At 41.6% G+C, this 13,626-nt stretch overlaps 2 protein-coding genes across 5 annotated transcripts in view; both read right to left on the minus strand.

Moving 5' to 3' along the window:
• Nucleotides 1–670: 670 nt before the first annotated feature.
• LOC102132323 (large ribosomal subunit protein uL11-like) lies at nt 671–1,724 on the minus strand. Its single transcript, XM_045395121.3, has one exon. It carries the CDS (start codon nt 1,637–1,639, stop codon nt 1,142–1,144), a length of 498 nt encoding a protein of 165 aa, XP_045251056.2. The 5' UTR covers nt 1,640–1,724; the 3' UTR covers nt 671–1,141.
• Nucleotides 1,725–10,605: 8,881 nt separating this feature from the next.
• BAZ1A (bromodomain adjacent to zinc finger domain 1A) overlaps nt 10,606–13,626 on the minus strand; it is a 129,560-nt gene continuing 126,539 nt past the window's right edge. For all 4 annotated transcript variants that reach the window (XM_045397525.2, XM_065547489.1, XM_065547488.2 and 1 more), the window contains 2 exons: nt 12,852–12,939; nt 10,606–11,603 (listed from right to left, as the gene is read on the minus strand). In XM_045397525.2, coding sequence (XP_045253460.1) covers nt 11,407–11,603; nt 12,852–12,939 — 285 coding nt within the window. In that variant the 3' untranslated portion in view covers nt 10,606–11,406. The remainder of the gene's footprint in view (nt 11,604–12,851; nt 12,940–13,626) is intronic.

Here is a 13,626-nt window from a genome sequence, read left to right on the forward strand (position 1 = left end):
AATTCTGTGAAGAAAGTCAGTGGTAGCTTGATGGGGATAGCGTTGAATCTATAAATTACTTGTGGCAGTATGGCCATTTTCACAACATCAATTCTTCCTATCCATGAGCATGAAATGTTTTTCCATTTGTTTGTGTCCTCTCTTATTTCCTTGAGTAGTGGTTTGTAGTTCTCCCCCTTGTAAGTTGTATTCCTGGGTATTTTTTTCTCTTTGTAGCAATTGTGAATGAGAGTTCACTCATGATTTGGCTCTCTGTTTATTATTGGTGTATAGGAATGCTTGCGACTTTTGCACATTGATTTTGTATCCTGAGACTGCTGAAGTTGCCTTGCATCCCAGGGATGAAGCCACCTTGATCATGCTGGATAAGCTTTTTGATGTGCTGCTGGATTCGGCTTGCCAGGATTTTATTGAGGATTTTCACATCGATGTTCATCAGGGATATTGGCATGAAATTTTCTTTTTTTATTGTGTCTCTGCCAGGCTTTGGTATCAGGATGATGCTGGCCTCATAAAATGAGTTAGAGAGGATTCCCTCTTTTTCTATTGATTGGAATAGTTTCAGAAGGAATGGTACCAGCTCCTCTTTGTACCTCTGGTAGAATTCGGCTGTGAATCCATCTGGTCCTGGACTTTTTTTGGTTGGTAGGCTATTAGCTACTGCCTCAATTTCAGAACTTGTTGTTGGTCTATTCAGGGATTCAACAACTTCTTTGTTTAGACTTGGGAGGGTGTATGTGTCCAGGAATTTATCCATTTCTTCTAGATTTTCTAGTTTATTCACGTAGAGGTGTTTATAGTATTCTCTGATGGTAGTTTGTATTTCTGTGGGATCAGTGGTGATATCCCCTTTATCATTTTTTATTGCATCTATTTGATTCTTCTCTCTTTTCTTCTTTATTAGTCTGGCTAGCGGTCTATCTATTTTGTTGATCTGTTCAAAAAACCAGCTCCTGGATTCATTGATTTTTTTGGAGGGTTTTTCATGTCTCTATCTCCTTCAGTTCTGCTCTGATCTTAGTTATTTCTTGTCTTCTGCTAGCTTTTCTAGCTTTTGAATTTGTTTGCTCTTGCTTCTCTAGTTCTTTTTTTTTTTCACCAGTTGTCAAATGATCCTTTGTTGAAGTATTTTCCTTTGTGCTTAACTGGCTGCGCATTCCATAGCACCACTGTTGATGTCATCTATGATGTCATGAGGGTGGCGGCCATCAGCATTACAGCCCACGGACTGGGCAGTCCCCAGGATCTCTTTAATGGTTCCAGAGAGTTCTCTGGCTAAGGATCGGTGCCACATCTGTCGAGCAATGTTGACAGTCTCATCATAAGTGATATTACCACTGTGTTTAATGTTCTTCTGTTTCTTTCTATCTCTTGGTTGTTCATTGAGAGCTTTGATGATCAGGGCAGAGGCAGAAGGCACCACTTCAATCTGGGCCTGTCTGTTCTGAATGGTCAGTTTCACTGTAATCCTCAGGCCCTTCCAGTCACCCGTTGCCTTGGCAATGTCATCACCATCCTTTTTTGGAGACAGACCCCGAGGGCCGATCTTGGGGGCCAGGGCAGAAGTGGCACTGACTTCGCCTCTGGTGCACCTCAGGTATACGACTTTGATCTCACTGGGGTCGAACTTCGGCGGCATGGTGGAGGCAGCTGGTGTCGGATGAACGCGGATTCGGGACGACCGAAGAAAGTTGCACCTTGGCCTCCTCTGAGCCAAAAGCTGAGAGCTGTCTAGTTCTTTTAATTGTGATGTTAGGGTGTCGATTTCAGATCTTTCCTACTTTCTCTTGTGGGCATTTAATGCTATAAATTTCCCTGTAAACATTGCTTTAGATGTGTCCCAGAGATTCTGGTACATTGTGTCTTTGTTCTCATTGGTTTCAAAGAACTTATTTATTTCTGCCTTAATTTTGTTGTTTACCCAGTAGTCATTCAGGAGCAAGTTGTTCAGTTTCCATGTAGTTGTACGGTTTTGAGTGAGTTTCTTAAGGAGATTGCTGGCAAGATGGCCAAATAGGAACAGCTGCGGTCTGCAGCTCCCAGCGAGATCGTTGTGGAAGATGGGTGATTTCTGCATTTCCACCTGAGGTATCTGATTCATCTCACTGGGACTGGTTGGACAGTGGGTGCAGCCCCCAGAGGGCGAGCCAAAGCAGACTAGGGTGTCGCCTTACCCTGGAAGCACAAGGAGTCAGGGAACTCCCTCCCCTAGCCAAGGGAAGCACTAAGGGACTCTGTGAGGAACACTGCACTCCAGCATAGATACTGCGCCTTTCCCATGGTCTTCACTTTTTTTTTTTTTTCAAGACAGGGTCTTGCTCTGTCACCCAGGTTGGAGTACAGTGGCGCGATCTCGACTCCCTGCAACCTCCGCCTCCCAGGTTCAAGCAATTCTCCTGTCTCAGCCTCCTGGGATTACAGGTGCGTACCACCATGCCCAGCTAATTTTTGTATTTTTAGTAGAGACGGGGTTTCACCATGTTGGCCAGGCTGGTCTCGAACTCCTGACCTCGTGATCCTCCTGCCTCAGCCTCCCAAAGTACTGGAGTTACAGGCGTGAGCCACCATGCCTGGCCGAGTGACATACATTTTTAGCTCTATTAAGAAAGAGTTCAAACTAAGAGTCTTTGATCTGCTAGGATTTCTAACATGTGAACTCTACATGCTTTCTGTAATTCTACTAGTTGTAGCCAAATTGTTCATAGTGAATCTATCAACTTCTAACTAGCTTTAGTTACAGATCTCTTGCCTCCTATTATTATACAGGATGGATTTTCAGATGCAGGTGTTCTTTTGATTTGTGGTTTGCCCATTTCCCTCCAAGAAGTTGTCAAAAATGGCCTGAACTGGTGGAACCTTTACCATAGTTTATGCTGAGATAGTATTATTATGCCAGTCAGTAAGTTAAACAAATGCAAGACTTTGAAGACTCTGACCTAGTTAGTTTAGACTTTAGAGTGAAAAAAGCTGAAATGAAATAGAGGAAGAGTATTAAGGAAGAAGCGTATAGCTTGGGGAAAAAGATATCTATTTTTTCATTCTGTTTATTGTATTCTTTTTCTCTCTCTCTCTCTCTCTCTCTTTTTTTTTTTTTAATCTCCTCTTTGACCCACATATTATCCAAAAGTATTTTGTTTAGTTTGGCGATTATCCTGCTATGTTTCCATTATTGATTTCTAGTTTGATTTCATTGTGGCCATAGATTACATTTTACAAAATTTCAGTTCTTTTAAATTTAAGGTTTGTTTTATGGCCCAGGATATGATCTATCTTGATGTATGTTCTGTGGGAACTTGAAAAGAAATTGTGTTCTGTTGTTGGGTGGAAGGGTTTCTAAACCTAAATGTTACTGGTTGATGTTATTGTTTAGTTCTTTTATATCATTGCTGATTTTCTGCCTAGTTGTTCTAGTCATTGTTAAGAGGGAAGTGTTGAAGTCTCCATCTGTAATTGTAGGTTTGTCTATGTCTCCTTTCAGTTCTATCAGCTTTTGCTTCATATGTTTTGTGGCCCTAAATGCATGCACACCTCAGATTAACATTCTTGGCTGAGTGCCATCATTGCTTACGCCTATAATTCCAGCACTTTGGGAGGCCGAGGGGGGTGGGTCGCTTGAGCTGGGGATTTTGAGACTAGCCTGGGTAACGTGGTGAAACCCCATCTCTACCAAAAATACAAAAACTAGCAAGACATGGTGCTGTGTGCCTGTGGTCCTAGCTACTCAGGAGACTGAGGTGGGAGGGTCACTTAAATTTGGGGAGGTTGAGGCTGCAGCGAGCTGAGATTGTGCCACTGCATTCCAGCCTGGTGACAGAGTGAGACCCTGTATTAAAAAAAAAAAAAAAAATCCTCTGCACTCTATTTATTCAGCCCTCCCTACCCACAACTCATAGTTCTTGGCCAATCTCTTTTTTTTTTTTTTTTTTTGAAACAGGGTCTCTGTCTAGTGTCCAGGTTGGAGTGCAATGACTGGATCTCAGCTTATTGCAACCACTACTTCCTGGGTTCAAGTGATACTTCTGCTTCAGCCTCCCAAGTAGCTGGGGCCACAGGCGTAAGCCACCACTCCTGGCTAATTTTTGTATTTTTTGTAGAGACAGTGTTTCACCATATTGCCCAGGCTGATCTCGAACTCCCGAGCTCAAATGATCCTCCTACCTCAGCCTCCTAAAGTGCTGAGATTAGAGGTGTGAGCCACTCCACCCAGCCTAGATAACTTCTTTTTTAAATTTATTTTTGTTTTTTGAGACAGTCTCGCTCTGTGGCCCGGGTTGGAGTGCAGTGGCATGATCTCGGCTCACTGCAACCTCCGCTTCCCGGGTTCACGCCATTTTCCTGCCTCAGCCTCCCGAATAGCTGGGACTACAGGTGCCCGCCACCACTCCCGGCTAATTTTTGTATTTTTAGTAGAGACGGGTTTTCACCATGTTAGCCAGGATGGTCTCGATCTCCTGACCTTGTGATCCGCTCACTTTGGCCTCCCAAAGTGCTGGGATTACAGGCGGGAACCCCCGCGCCTGGCCTTTTTTTTTTCTTTTCTTTTTGGAGAAAGAGTCTCACTCTTGTTGCCCAGGCTGGAGTGCAATAGTGTAATCTTGGCTCACTGCAACCTCTGCCTCTGCGTTCAAGTGATTCTCCTGCCTCAGCCTCCTGAGTAGCTGGGATTACAGGTGCATGCCACCGTGCTCGGCTAATTTTTGTAGTTTGAGTAGAGATGGGGTTTCACCATGTTGGCCAGGCTGGTCTTGAACTCCTGACCTCAAGTGATCCACCCGCCTCGGCCTCCTAAAGTGCTGGGATTACAGGCATGAGCCACCGCACCTGGCTGACAGTTTTGTTCTTGAACAAAACTTGAACAGTTTGTTCCTGAAAAATACTGTGTCATTTCTTTCTCCCACCATTTTCTACTGTGTTCTGATTGATTTCTCCTTATAGGTAGAATGTCACTTATTTTATGCTGGCTATTTTCAAGATTTTTTTGTCTTTAGTTTTCAGAAAATTAATTATAATGTCTTGGCATGGATTTCTTTGCGTTTATCCTTTTCAGAGTTTGCTCAGCTTCTTGAATCTGTGGGTTGTCTCTTGGGGAATTTTGAGTCGTTTCTTTGAGGGCTTTTTTAGTCCCACCTTTTTTCTCCTCTCCTTTGGCAGCTCTGATGACATGAATGTTAGTTTTCTTTGTTATAGTTCCCTAAGGTCCTGTTCAATTTTGTACAATTTGTTTGTTCTGTTGCTCAGATTGGGTAATATGTATTGTTCCACTTTCTAGTTTACTGCTTCTTTCCTCTCTCTCCTCCATTCTCCTGTTGAGTCCATCCACTGAGATTTTTTTTTTTTTTTTTGGTTATTGTGCCCTAAATTTTCCATTTGGTTCTTCTTCATATCTTCTGTATTCTGAGACTTTGCATTTCTTTGCTGAATGCGGTAGGCAGAATGGCCCTCCAAAGATATCCATGTCATAATCCCTGGAACTGCGAATATGTTACTCTGTGTGGCAAAAGAAACTTTAAAAATGTGCTTGAGGATTTGAACAGGGAGATTAGCTTGGATTGCCTGGTGGGTGCAATCTAATTACATGGGTCCTTAAAATAGAGAACCTTTCCTGCTTGTGGTTAGAGGAAGATGCGACAGAAAGGCACAGAGATGTAATGTTGCTGGCTTTGAAGATGGAGGAAGAGGGCCACATGCCGAGGAACGTGGGTAGGAGCTGGAAGGAGTGAGGAAATAGATTCTCCCTTAGGGTCTCTAGAAAGTAACAGCCTTGTGGACAAATTGATTTAGCCCAGTTAGGACCCATGTCAGACTTCTAACCTACAGCTAACAAATCTGCATTAAGCTGGTGAATTTGTGGTGATTTGTCATGGCAGCAATAGGAAACTAGTACACTGAAGCTACTTTATTTGTTTCAGGGATGTTCATAATTGCTCATTGAAACATTTTCATCATGGCTGCTTTAAAATCTTTGTCAAATTATTCTAACATGTCATTTTGGTGTTGGCATTTTTTTTTCATTCAGTTTGATATCTTGGTTCTTGGTATGAATGATTTTTTTTTGAGACAGAGTCTTGCTCTGTCGCCCAGGCTGGAGTGCAGTGGCCGGATCTCAGCTCACTGCAAGCTCCGCCTCCCGGGTTTATGCCAGGTACGAATGATTTTTTATTGAAATGCAGACATTTTTATATTGTTATGAGCCTTTTATTTTTTGTTGCAAAAAAATAAAAACAGTCTATAACAACATGAAAAATATGAAAATGTCTGGGTCTCAATCTGTCATTCAGGCTGGAGTGCAGTGGCTTGCTCTTGGCTCACTGCAACCCCCACCTCCCATGCTCAAGCGATTCTCCTACCTCAGCCTCCCGAGTAGCTGGGACCACAGGCGTGTGCCAGCATGCCCAGCTAATTTTTGTATTTTTTGTAGAGACAGGGTTTTGCCATATTGCCCAGGCTGGTCTCGAACTCCTGGGTTTGGCCCACTTTGGCCTCCCAAAGTGCTGGGATTACACTCATGAGCCACCATGCCCAGCCCATGATGAGACTATATCTTATTTAAACCTAGTTTTACCTGGCTTGCTCTGACAGCATTCTGGCAAAGAAAGCCGGGTTGCTTCCTTGTGACTGCCAGATACAAGTAGAAGTCCAAGTTCTCCTGTCAGCCTCCTTGACACCAGAAAGGGGGTGATCCTTGCTGTTGGTGGGCAGTTGTGAGAATCAGCCCTCCAGACGGTCTGTACTGACACTGGGAGGGATTGGGGGTGTCTCATTTCTGCCAGCAGGGATGAAAGGCCTGGTTCCTTACTTGGCCTTTCTTGTTCCTTACTTCTCTGACACCACCCCAGTGGGTGCACTGTTCTGCCTCATTTTATGCTTCTGAGGATGGAAGTGGTAGACTCCCTGCTTGTTCTTTGTTGGTGTGGATATGGGTAGGGCCAGTTTTTTTTTTTTTTTTTTGTGGTGTGTGGCTGGGATAGTGGTTTTTGTCTAGGTTTTCTGTCTTCTTAGGCTGCCCCTGTCCTAGGTCTTTGGCTAGCGAGGCTTTTGTTGTGGCTTTACACTTTGTCTGTGCCACTTGGCTTTTTTAAGTTGCCCCTTCTTTAGCATCAAGTCTGATATATGAGTCAAAAAGAAAACTTAGGGAACTTACCACTGTCTTTCCTCTGGTCCCAAGGTCCTTTAGTCAGTTTGACTTATTGTCACCTTTCAGTCTTATTTTTGTTTTATATAGAACGTCCAGGGTTTTTAGTTATACTGAGTGGGAGGAATAGGAGAGAAGATGCCTACTTTGTCTTACCAGAAGTGAAAGTCTGTCTAAAGACCACTTATTTAAATTTTTTTTTGAGATGGAGTCTTGCTCTGTCACCCAGGCTGGAGTAGCGTGGTGCGATTTCGGCTCACTGCAACCTCTGCCTCTTCGGTTCAAGTAGCTGGGATTACACAGGCATGTGCCACCACACCTGGCTAATTCTGTATAATAAGAGATGGGGTTTCGCCATGTTGGCCAGGCTGGTCTTGAACTCCTGACCTCAGGTGATCTGCCTGCCTCGGCCTCCTAGTGCTGGGATTACAGGCGTGAGCCACCGCACCCTGACCTGGGACCACGTGTTTTTTTTTTAATTTGCAGTGAGCCCAGAGTAGCCAGGACCACTTTTTAAAGCAGATTTTCTCCTAGGTTTTTGGACTACATATTGGCAGATTTTTTTCCAGCACACATTTTCAATAAAGGTATACTCCTACGTGGGTTCCAGTTTTATGTGGGTTTTCAGTTCAATCCTGATATGAGTGAGTCCCAGGGCCTATCTCCTGTCTCCACACAGGTTTTAAAACCTAAGTCCCTGGAATGTTGAGACTATCTCCCCTTAATGGGCTGTGGCACCTGCCACTCCACAACCAGGAGAGCATCGGCTTCAGCTCATGTGACTACTAGAATAGTTTGTCTCTCAAGTGCACTTAGCTATGAATTTAATCAGATAAGATGCTTGTAGTATTTTACTTAGCATTTCTAGGTATTTAAACAATTTAGGCTGGGCACGGTGACTCATGCCTGTAACCCCAGCACTTTGTGGGGCTGAGGCGGGCAGATCAGCTGAGGTCAGGAGTTTGAGACCAGCCTGGCCAACATGGTGAAATCATGTGTCTACTAAAAATACAAAAATTAGCTGGGCATGGTGGTGGGCGCCTGTAATCCCAGCTACTTGGGAGGCTGAGGTAAGAGAACTGCTTGAACCTGGGAGGCGGAGGTTGCAGTGAGCCGAGATCGCGCCACTGCACTCCAGCCTGGGGGACAAGACGAAACTTTGTCTCAATTAAAAAAAAAAAAATTAATTTAGGCTGGGCATGGTGATTCATGCCTATACTCCCAGAACTTTGGAAGACTGAGGTGGGAGGACAGCTTGAAGGCAGGAGTTCAAGAGCAGCCTGGGCAACATAGCAAGATTTCATCTCTACAAAAAATTTTAAAATTAGCTGGGCATGGTGGCATGCACTTTAGTCCTAGTTACTGGGGAGACTGAGGCAGGAAGATTGTTTGAACTCAGGAGTTTTGAGGCTGTAGTGAGCTATAATTGAGCCACTGCACTCCAGCCTGGGCAACAGAGCAAGACCCTGTTTCATAAATAAATCAACACATTTACCACTGTAATTATCTTTTTAAAAATTTTTTTTGAGATAGGGTCTTACACTATCTCACTATCACTGCTCACTGTAGCTTCAGCCTCCCAGGCTCAAGCAATTCTCCCACCTCTGCCTCCTGCATAGCTGGGACCACAGGTGTGCACCACACTGGGCTAATTTTTTGCAGAGACAGGGTTTTGCCATATAGCCCAGGCTGATCTCAAACTCCTGGGCTGAAGCGATTTGCCTGCCTCAGCCTCCCAAAGTGCTGGGATTACAGGTGTGATTTAATCATCTTAAAGTGTACAATTCGTTGGCATTAAGTATACATTGTTGTGCAACTATCATCACTATCCATTTCCAGGACTGTTCATCATCTCAAACAGAAACTCTCTTCTGGGTGTTTTTAACAGGTTTTTAGGTTATTTGCTTCCTCCTGGTGAAGTGGAGGTAGAAAGACATTTCAGGCAGAAAGCACAGCAAGTCAGAGGGCGTAGTCTTACAAGAGTCCCAATATCCAGAAACAATAGAGTCCAGTGTGCAGGAACTAATACATAGGTGATATGGTGCAAGGTGATAGATGAGGCCTGCAGAACGGTGTCAGATCATGCAGGACAAGATAAATCCCATTGTAGGTGATGGGGAAAAGAATTTTACAAATAAGTTGAGACGAGGTGCAGTGGCTCATGCCTCTAATCCAGCACTTTGGGAGGCCGAGGCCGGTGGATCACTTGAGGTCAGGAGTTCGAGATCAGCCTGGTCAATATGGTGAAACCCTGTCTCTACTAAAAATACAAAAAATTAGCTGGATGTGGTGGCACATGGCTGTAATCCCAGCCACTCGGGAGGCTGAGGCAGGAGAATCACTTGAACCCAGGAGGTGGAGGTTGCAGTGAGCCAAGATCATGCCACTGCACTCCAGCCTGGGCAACGCAGCCAAGACCCCATCTCAAAGAAAAAAAAAACAAAAGAAAGAAGAAAAAAGAAAAAATTAAGGTAATGTCTTATTTTAACTCAGTCTGAGAAATGGTAAATAAATTGCAAATTTTATGACTTGCAGATTGAATAATTTCATAGTTGGTCAGAAATAGTTCCTTAGTGTTAATTGTGTAGAAGAAAAGCTAACATAAAAATTGCTTGTTATTAACATTAAAAAATGAAGAATATTGACCGGGCACAGTGGCTCACACCTGTAATCCCAGCACTTTGGGAGTTCAAGGCAGGCAGATCACTTTGAGCTCAGGAGTTCAAGACTAGTCTGGGCAACACAGCAAGACCCTGTCTCTATTCTAAAAAAATTAAAATTTTATTTTAAAAAAATGAAGAATATTAAGTAATCAGATAATTTACTATTAAAATGTAATTGTATTTTCAGAATTGTCTTGATATTTAAATGCTATTAAGTAAAATTTTCTAAGAAATTTAATTATGGCATATAAAATTATACAAATATACCAAAAGTTACAGTTGTAGATATATTCATGTGAAGAATCTAGAAAACTGATAATCTCAAACTACATGAGAAAGATGGATACACTTCCATGTAAATTAAATAATAATGCAGTATCCTCAGGATTTTAAGGAAACAGAGGGAAGGTTCTCTCTCCCGCCTACCAAAAAGTCCTAGAGAATAGGGAAGACACCTGCCTTTTGCATCCTCAAAAGGAAAAGTAGGCTACAAAACTGAAGCCCCTGTATGTCTTCCAAACCTAAGAAATATCTCCTTTTATGTGTATATATGCATAAAAACTTCAATTTCCAGAGTGTTTCTCAACTACGTAAGTGTATTCCAAACTTTCTCTCCTCTTTTTAATGAGAATCCATGCACATCATGCTACTGTTTTTGATGAGCTGGATCTGACTCCTCAAGGGTTTGGGCAGAAAAAGCAGCAAATTACTGCTATAGAGACTCAGGTACAACAAAACGTTGGTTCCTATCGTCTGTTTGTATCACGTGCAAAAGTCCAAATCTGATTGTAAAGATTACAGAATTCTAGATTTCTTGAAAAAATGTTATTTTATTTGTACAGTTAAAAAGTTGTACATAGAAACTTATAATACAGTTCTGTAAAGCTGAAAGAACTGTCAGGGAAAAGGGAGGGTGTTACTTTTTTTGATTGATCATTAAGGAAGTTAGAGGAATAAAAACACAGTAAAAGGTTTAAAACATTAAGGAACATTTTCCAGGTACAAATTTTATAAATACAAAACAAATTCACAAATTACTTTCAATACTAAATAAATATCTCATTAACAAACTTGGACTTAATACCTGCAGCCAGCACTGGTACAGCACTTCAAGGATATGAGATTGGATTCATTCATGTATAGTGTTGAAAGAGTTGAAAGAATGTACTCATTAAACAATTAAGACATAAACACCTTTTCTAAACTGTGCTATAGCAGAAGACTCATCCATGTAGATAACTCTCCCTTAATACCACAACTTTACAAAAAATCATCAATAACAAAATAAGTCATGGGTGAAAAAATATTTTCCAAGATCTCTGGACACATGAATGATCTCAAAAATGTACAACAACCTCTGTAAACCAGTACTGTATCCAATACATCTATCAAACTTACTAGATACTGAACAAAACTGTAGCAAAGGACATCTTTCCTACATTCTCCTGAGTGCTTAATATTAAAACTGTGAATACAGTGCAGGCCACACTTTCATGTGGTTGATCAGCTGTTATTGCTTTATACATATATGTCTGCTTTAGAGCATGATTTAATGTTCCATTTTCATGAACAATTTGTTTTTCTTCAAATATATCCTTTAGAAGGACAAACTTAGATTCGTGACTTTTTCGCAGCCGGTGGTGTGCTAACTTGGTCCACATTACTGGGTGTGATGTGGAGTCCAAGCTTTTGAGCCTGAATATGAAAAAATGCTTGAAGTCTAGTTCCAGCTTTTGCCTCACTTGTGTTACGAGGGTTGTATTCAAAGCAGTTCGAAAACATTAACTCAATATCATCAATAAACTCAGCTAGAAAGGGAAAGAGAGCAAAAAAGATTAGAATGAAACTACATAAATTGCAATAAATATAATTATTGTATCATATCTGGAAATCTTAATAAAATGGAAGCCCACTTTTTTCTTTAGAAAGAGAAGACTCTGGCTAGGCATGGTGGCTCACATCTGTAATCCCAGCACTTGGGAGGCTGAGGCAGGAGGATCACTTGAGCTCAGGAGTTCAAGACCATCCTGGGCAATATAGCAAAACCCCATCTCTACAAAAAATAGAAAAATTAGCCAGTTGTGGTGGTTCAAGCCTGTAATCCCAGGACTTTGGGAGGCCGAGGCAGGAGGATCATTTGAGGTCAGGAGTTCGAGACCAGCCTGGGCAAGACAGTGAAACTGCATCTCTACAAAAAATTAGCCAGGCATGCCAGGCACAGTGGCTCATGCCTGTAATCCCAGCACTTTGGGAGGCCGAGGCAGACAGATCACCTGAGGTCCAGGAGTTCGACAACAGCCTGGCCAACATGGTAAAACCCCATCTCTACTAAAAATACAAAAATAGCCAGGCGTGGTGGCAGGCATCTGTAATCCCAGCTACTCGGGAGACTGAGGCAGAAGAATCACTTGAACCTGGGAGGCAGAGGTTGCAGTGAGCCTAGACTGCGCCACTGCACTCCAGCCTGGGCCACAGAGCAAGACTCCATCTCAAAAAAAAAAAAAAAAAAAAAAGGAGAGGCATGGTGGCCTGCACCTGAGGTCCCAGCTACTTGGGAAGCTGAGGTGGGAGGACAGCTTGAGTATGTGGGGTCAAGGCTGCAGTGAACCAAAATTTTGCCTCTGCACTCCAGCCTGGGCAACAGAGTGAGACCTGTCTCAAAAAAAAAAAAAAAAAAAAAAAAAGAAGAAGAAAAGAAAAAAGATTCTGAAACAAGGTAGCAGAACTGAGGCTTAAAACTGTTTAACTGTAAATACTTAAAAATTGTTTTATTGAAACTATCCAATTATGTGATCATATACATTATGTGATTATAAAGAACTTCTTTGAGTAAGATCAGATCTATAAAATATCTTTAACTTACTTGATCCTAATTCACCTTTCATCCCCACATACACTACTTGTGGAACCTCATGGGATGCCATCTACACAACTGCATCAAGACACATCCTTTTAATAAGAGAAAAACAGCCTCTACCTCTTTAAACAAAAATAAGTATCAAAGATGCTATAACAGAATGCCTTAGAAAAATAAATATCAAAGAAAAATTACTTACATGCTATTTTATATTCACATTTATTCACTTTTTCACGAATTATATTTAAGGCAATGGGCTTTTTGATGATGTCATAGTAGTCTGGGACCTGTAAAATAATTCAAATATCTCTCTCCACACAGAAAACTTAACTGGAAAGAAGTGTTCAAATAACTAAAAGTTTTGCACTAAAAAAGCAACTCAATATTAACCTCTGAATACTAGTGGTCTGCTAAAATCATGTAATATATTTTCAGTAAATACCATATTGTAGAAGCCTATGTGATATCATTAAAAATGTTAACAATTTATTGTGAAAAGAAAAAATGATCTTGCTCATGGCTCTCTCCCTTCTATGTAGATATATAGATATATATACACACATATGTCTATATAAGTATGTCTATAGATATCTTCTATATATATACACACACACACACACACCATTGTCGCCTGTGACCAAAAGAAAAAAAAATTTTTCAATGAGCATTACTGCATTTGTAATAATAAAATGTATGTAGCAAAGTGTAATTTAGGACAAAAATTACCCAGGCAAAATGAGTCAAACGAGTCAAACTAAGATTTAATTTTTTTATGCTATTCAATAGTAATTAATCCTTCTCATTCTTGCTCTAGAAATCTCCAAGTAGAATTCTGATGATGTCACTTCTTCATTCAGAAACCTTTACCTCACACTGGTGAGTGAGGCCCTTTATAATACATTTGTGTGTCTGAGACTTTCTAACCCAGCCTCATTCAAACCATCCACCATTCACCATATTCTCATTTCTGGGTG

The sequence above is a fragment of the Macaca fascicularis genome, chromosome 7 (genome assembly GCF_037993035.2).
Source record: "Macaca fascicularis isolate 582-1 chromosome 7, T2T-MFA8v1.1".
In the NCBI taxonomy this organism is placed as follows: domain Eukaryota; kingdom Metazoa; phylum Chordata; class Mammalia; order Primates; family Cercopithecidae; genus Macaca; species Macaca fascicularis.

Excerpts from the sequence above, each read along its gene's own strand:
- LOC102132323 (XM_045395121.3), bottom strand. The coding sequence starts at position 1,639 with ATGCCGCCGAAGTTCGACCCCAGTGAGATCAAAGTCGTATACCTGAGG.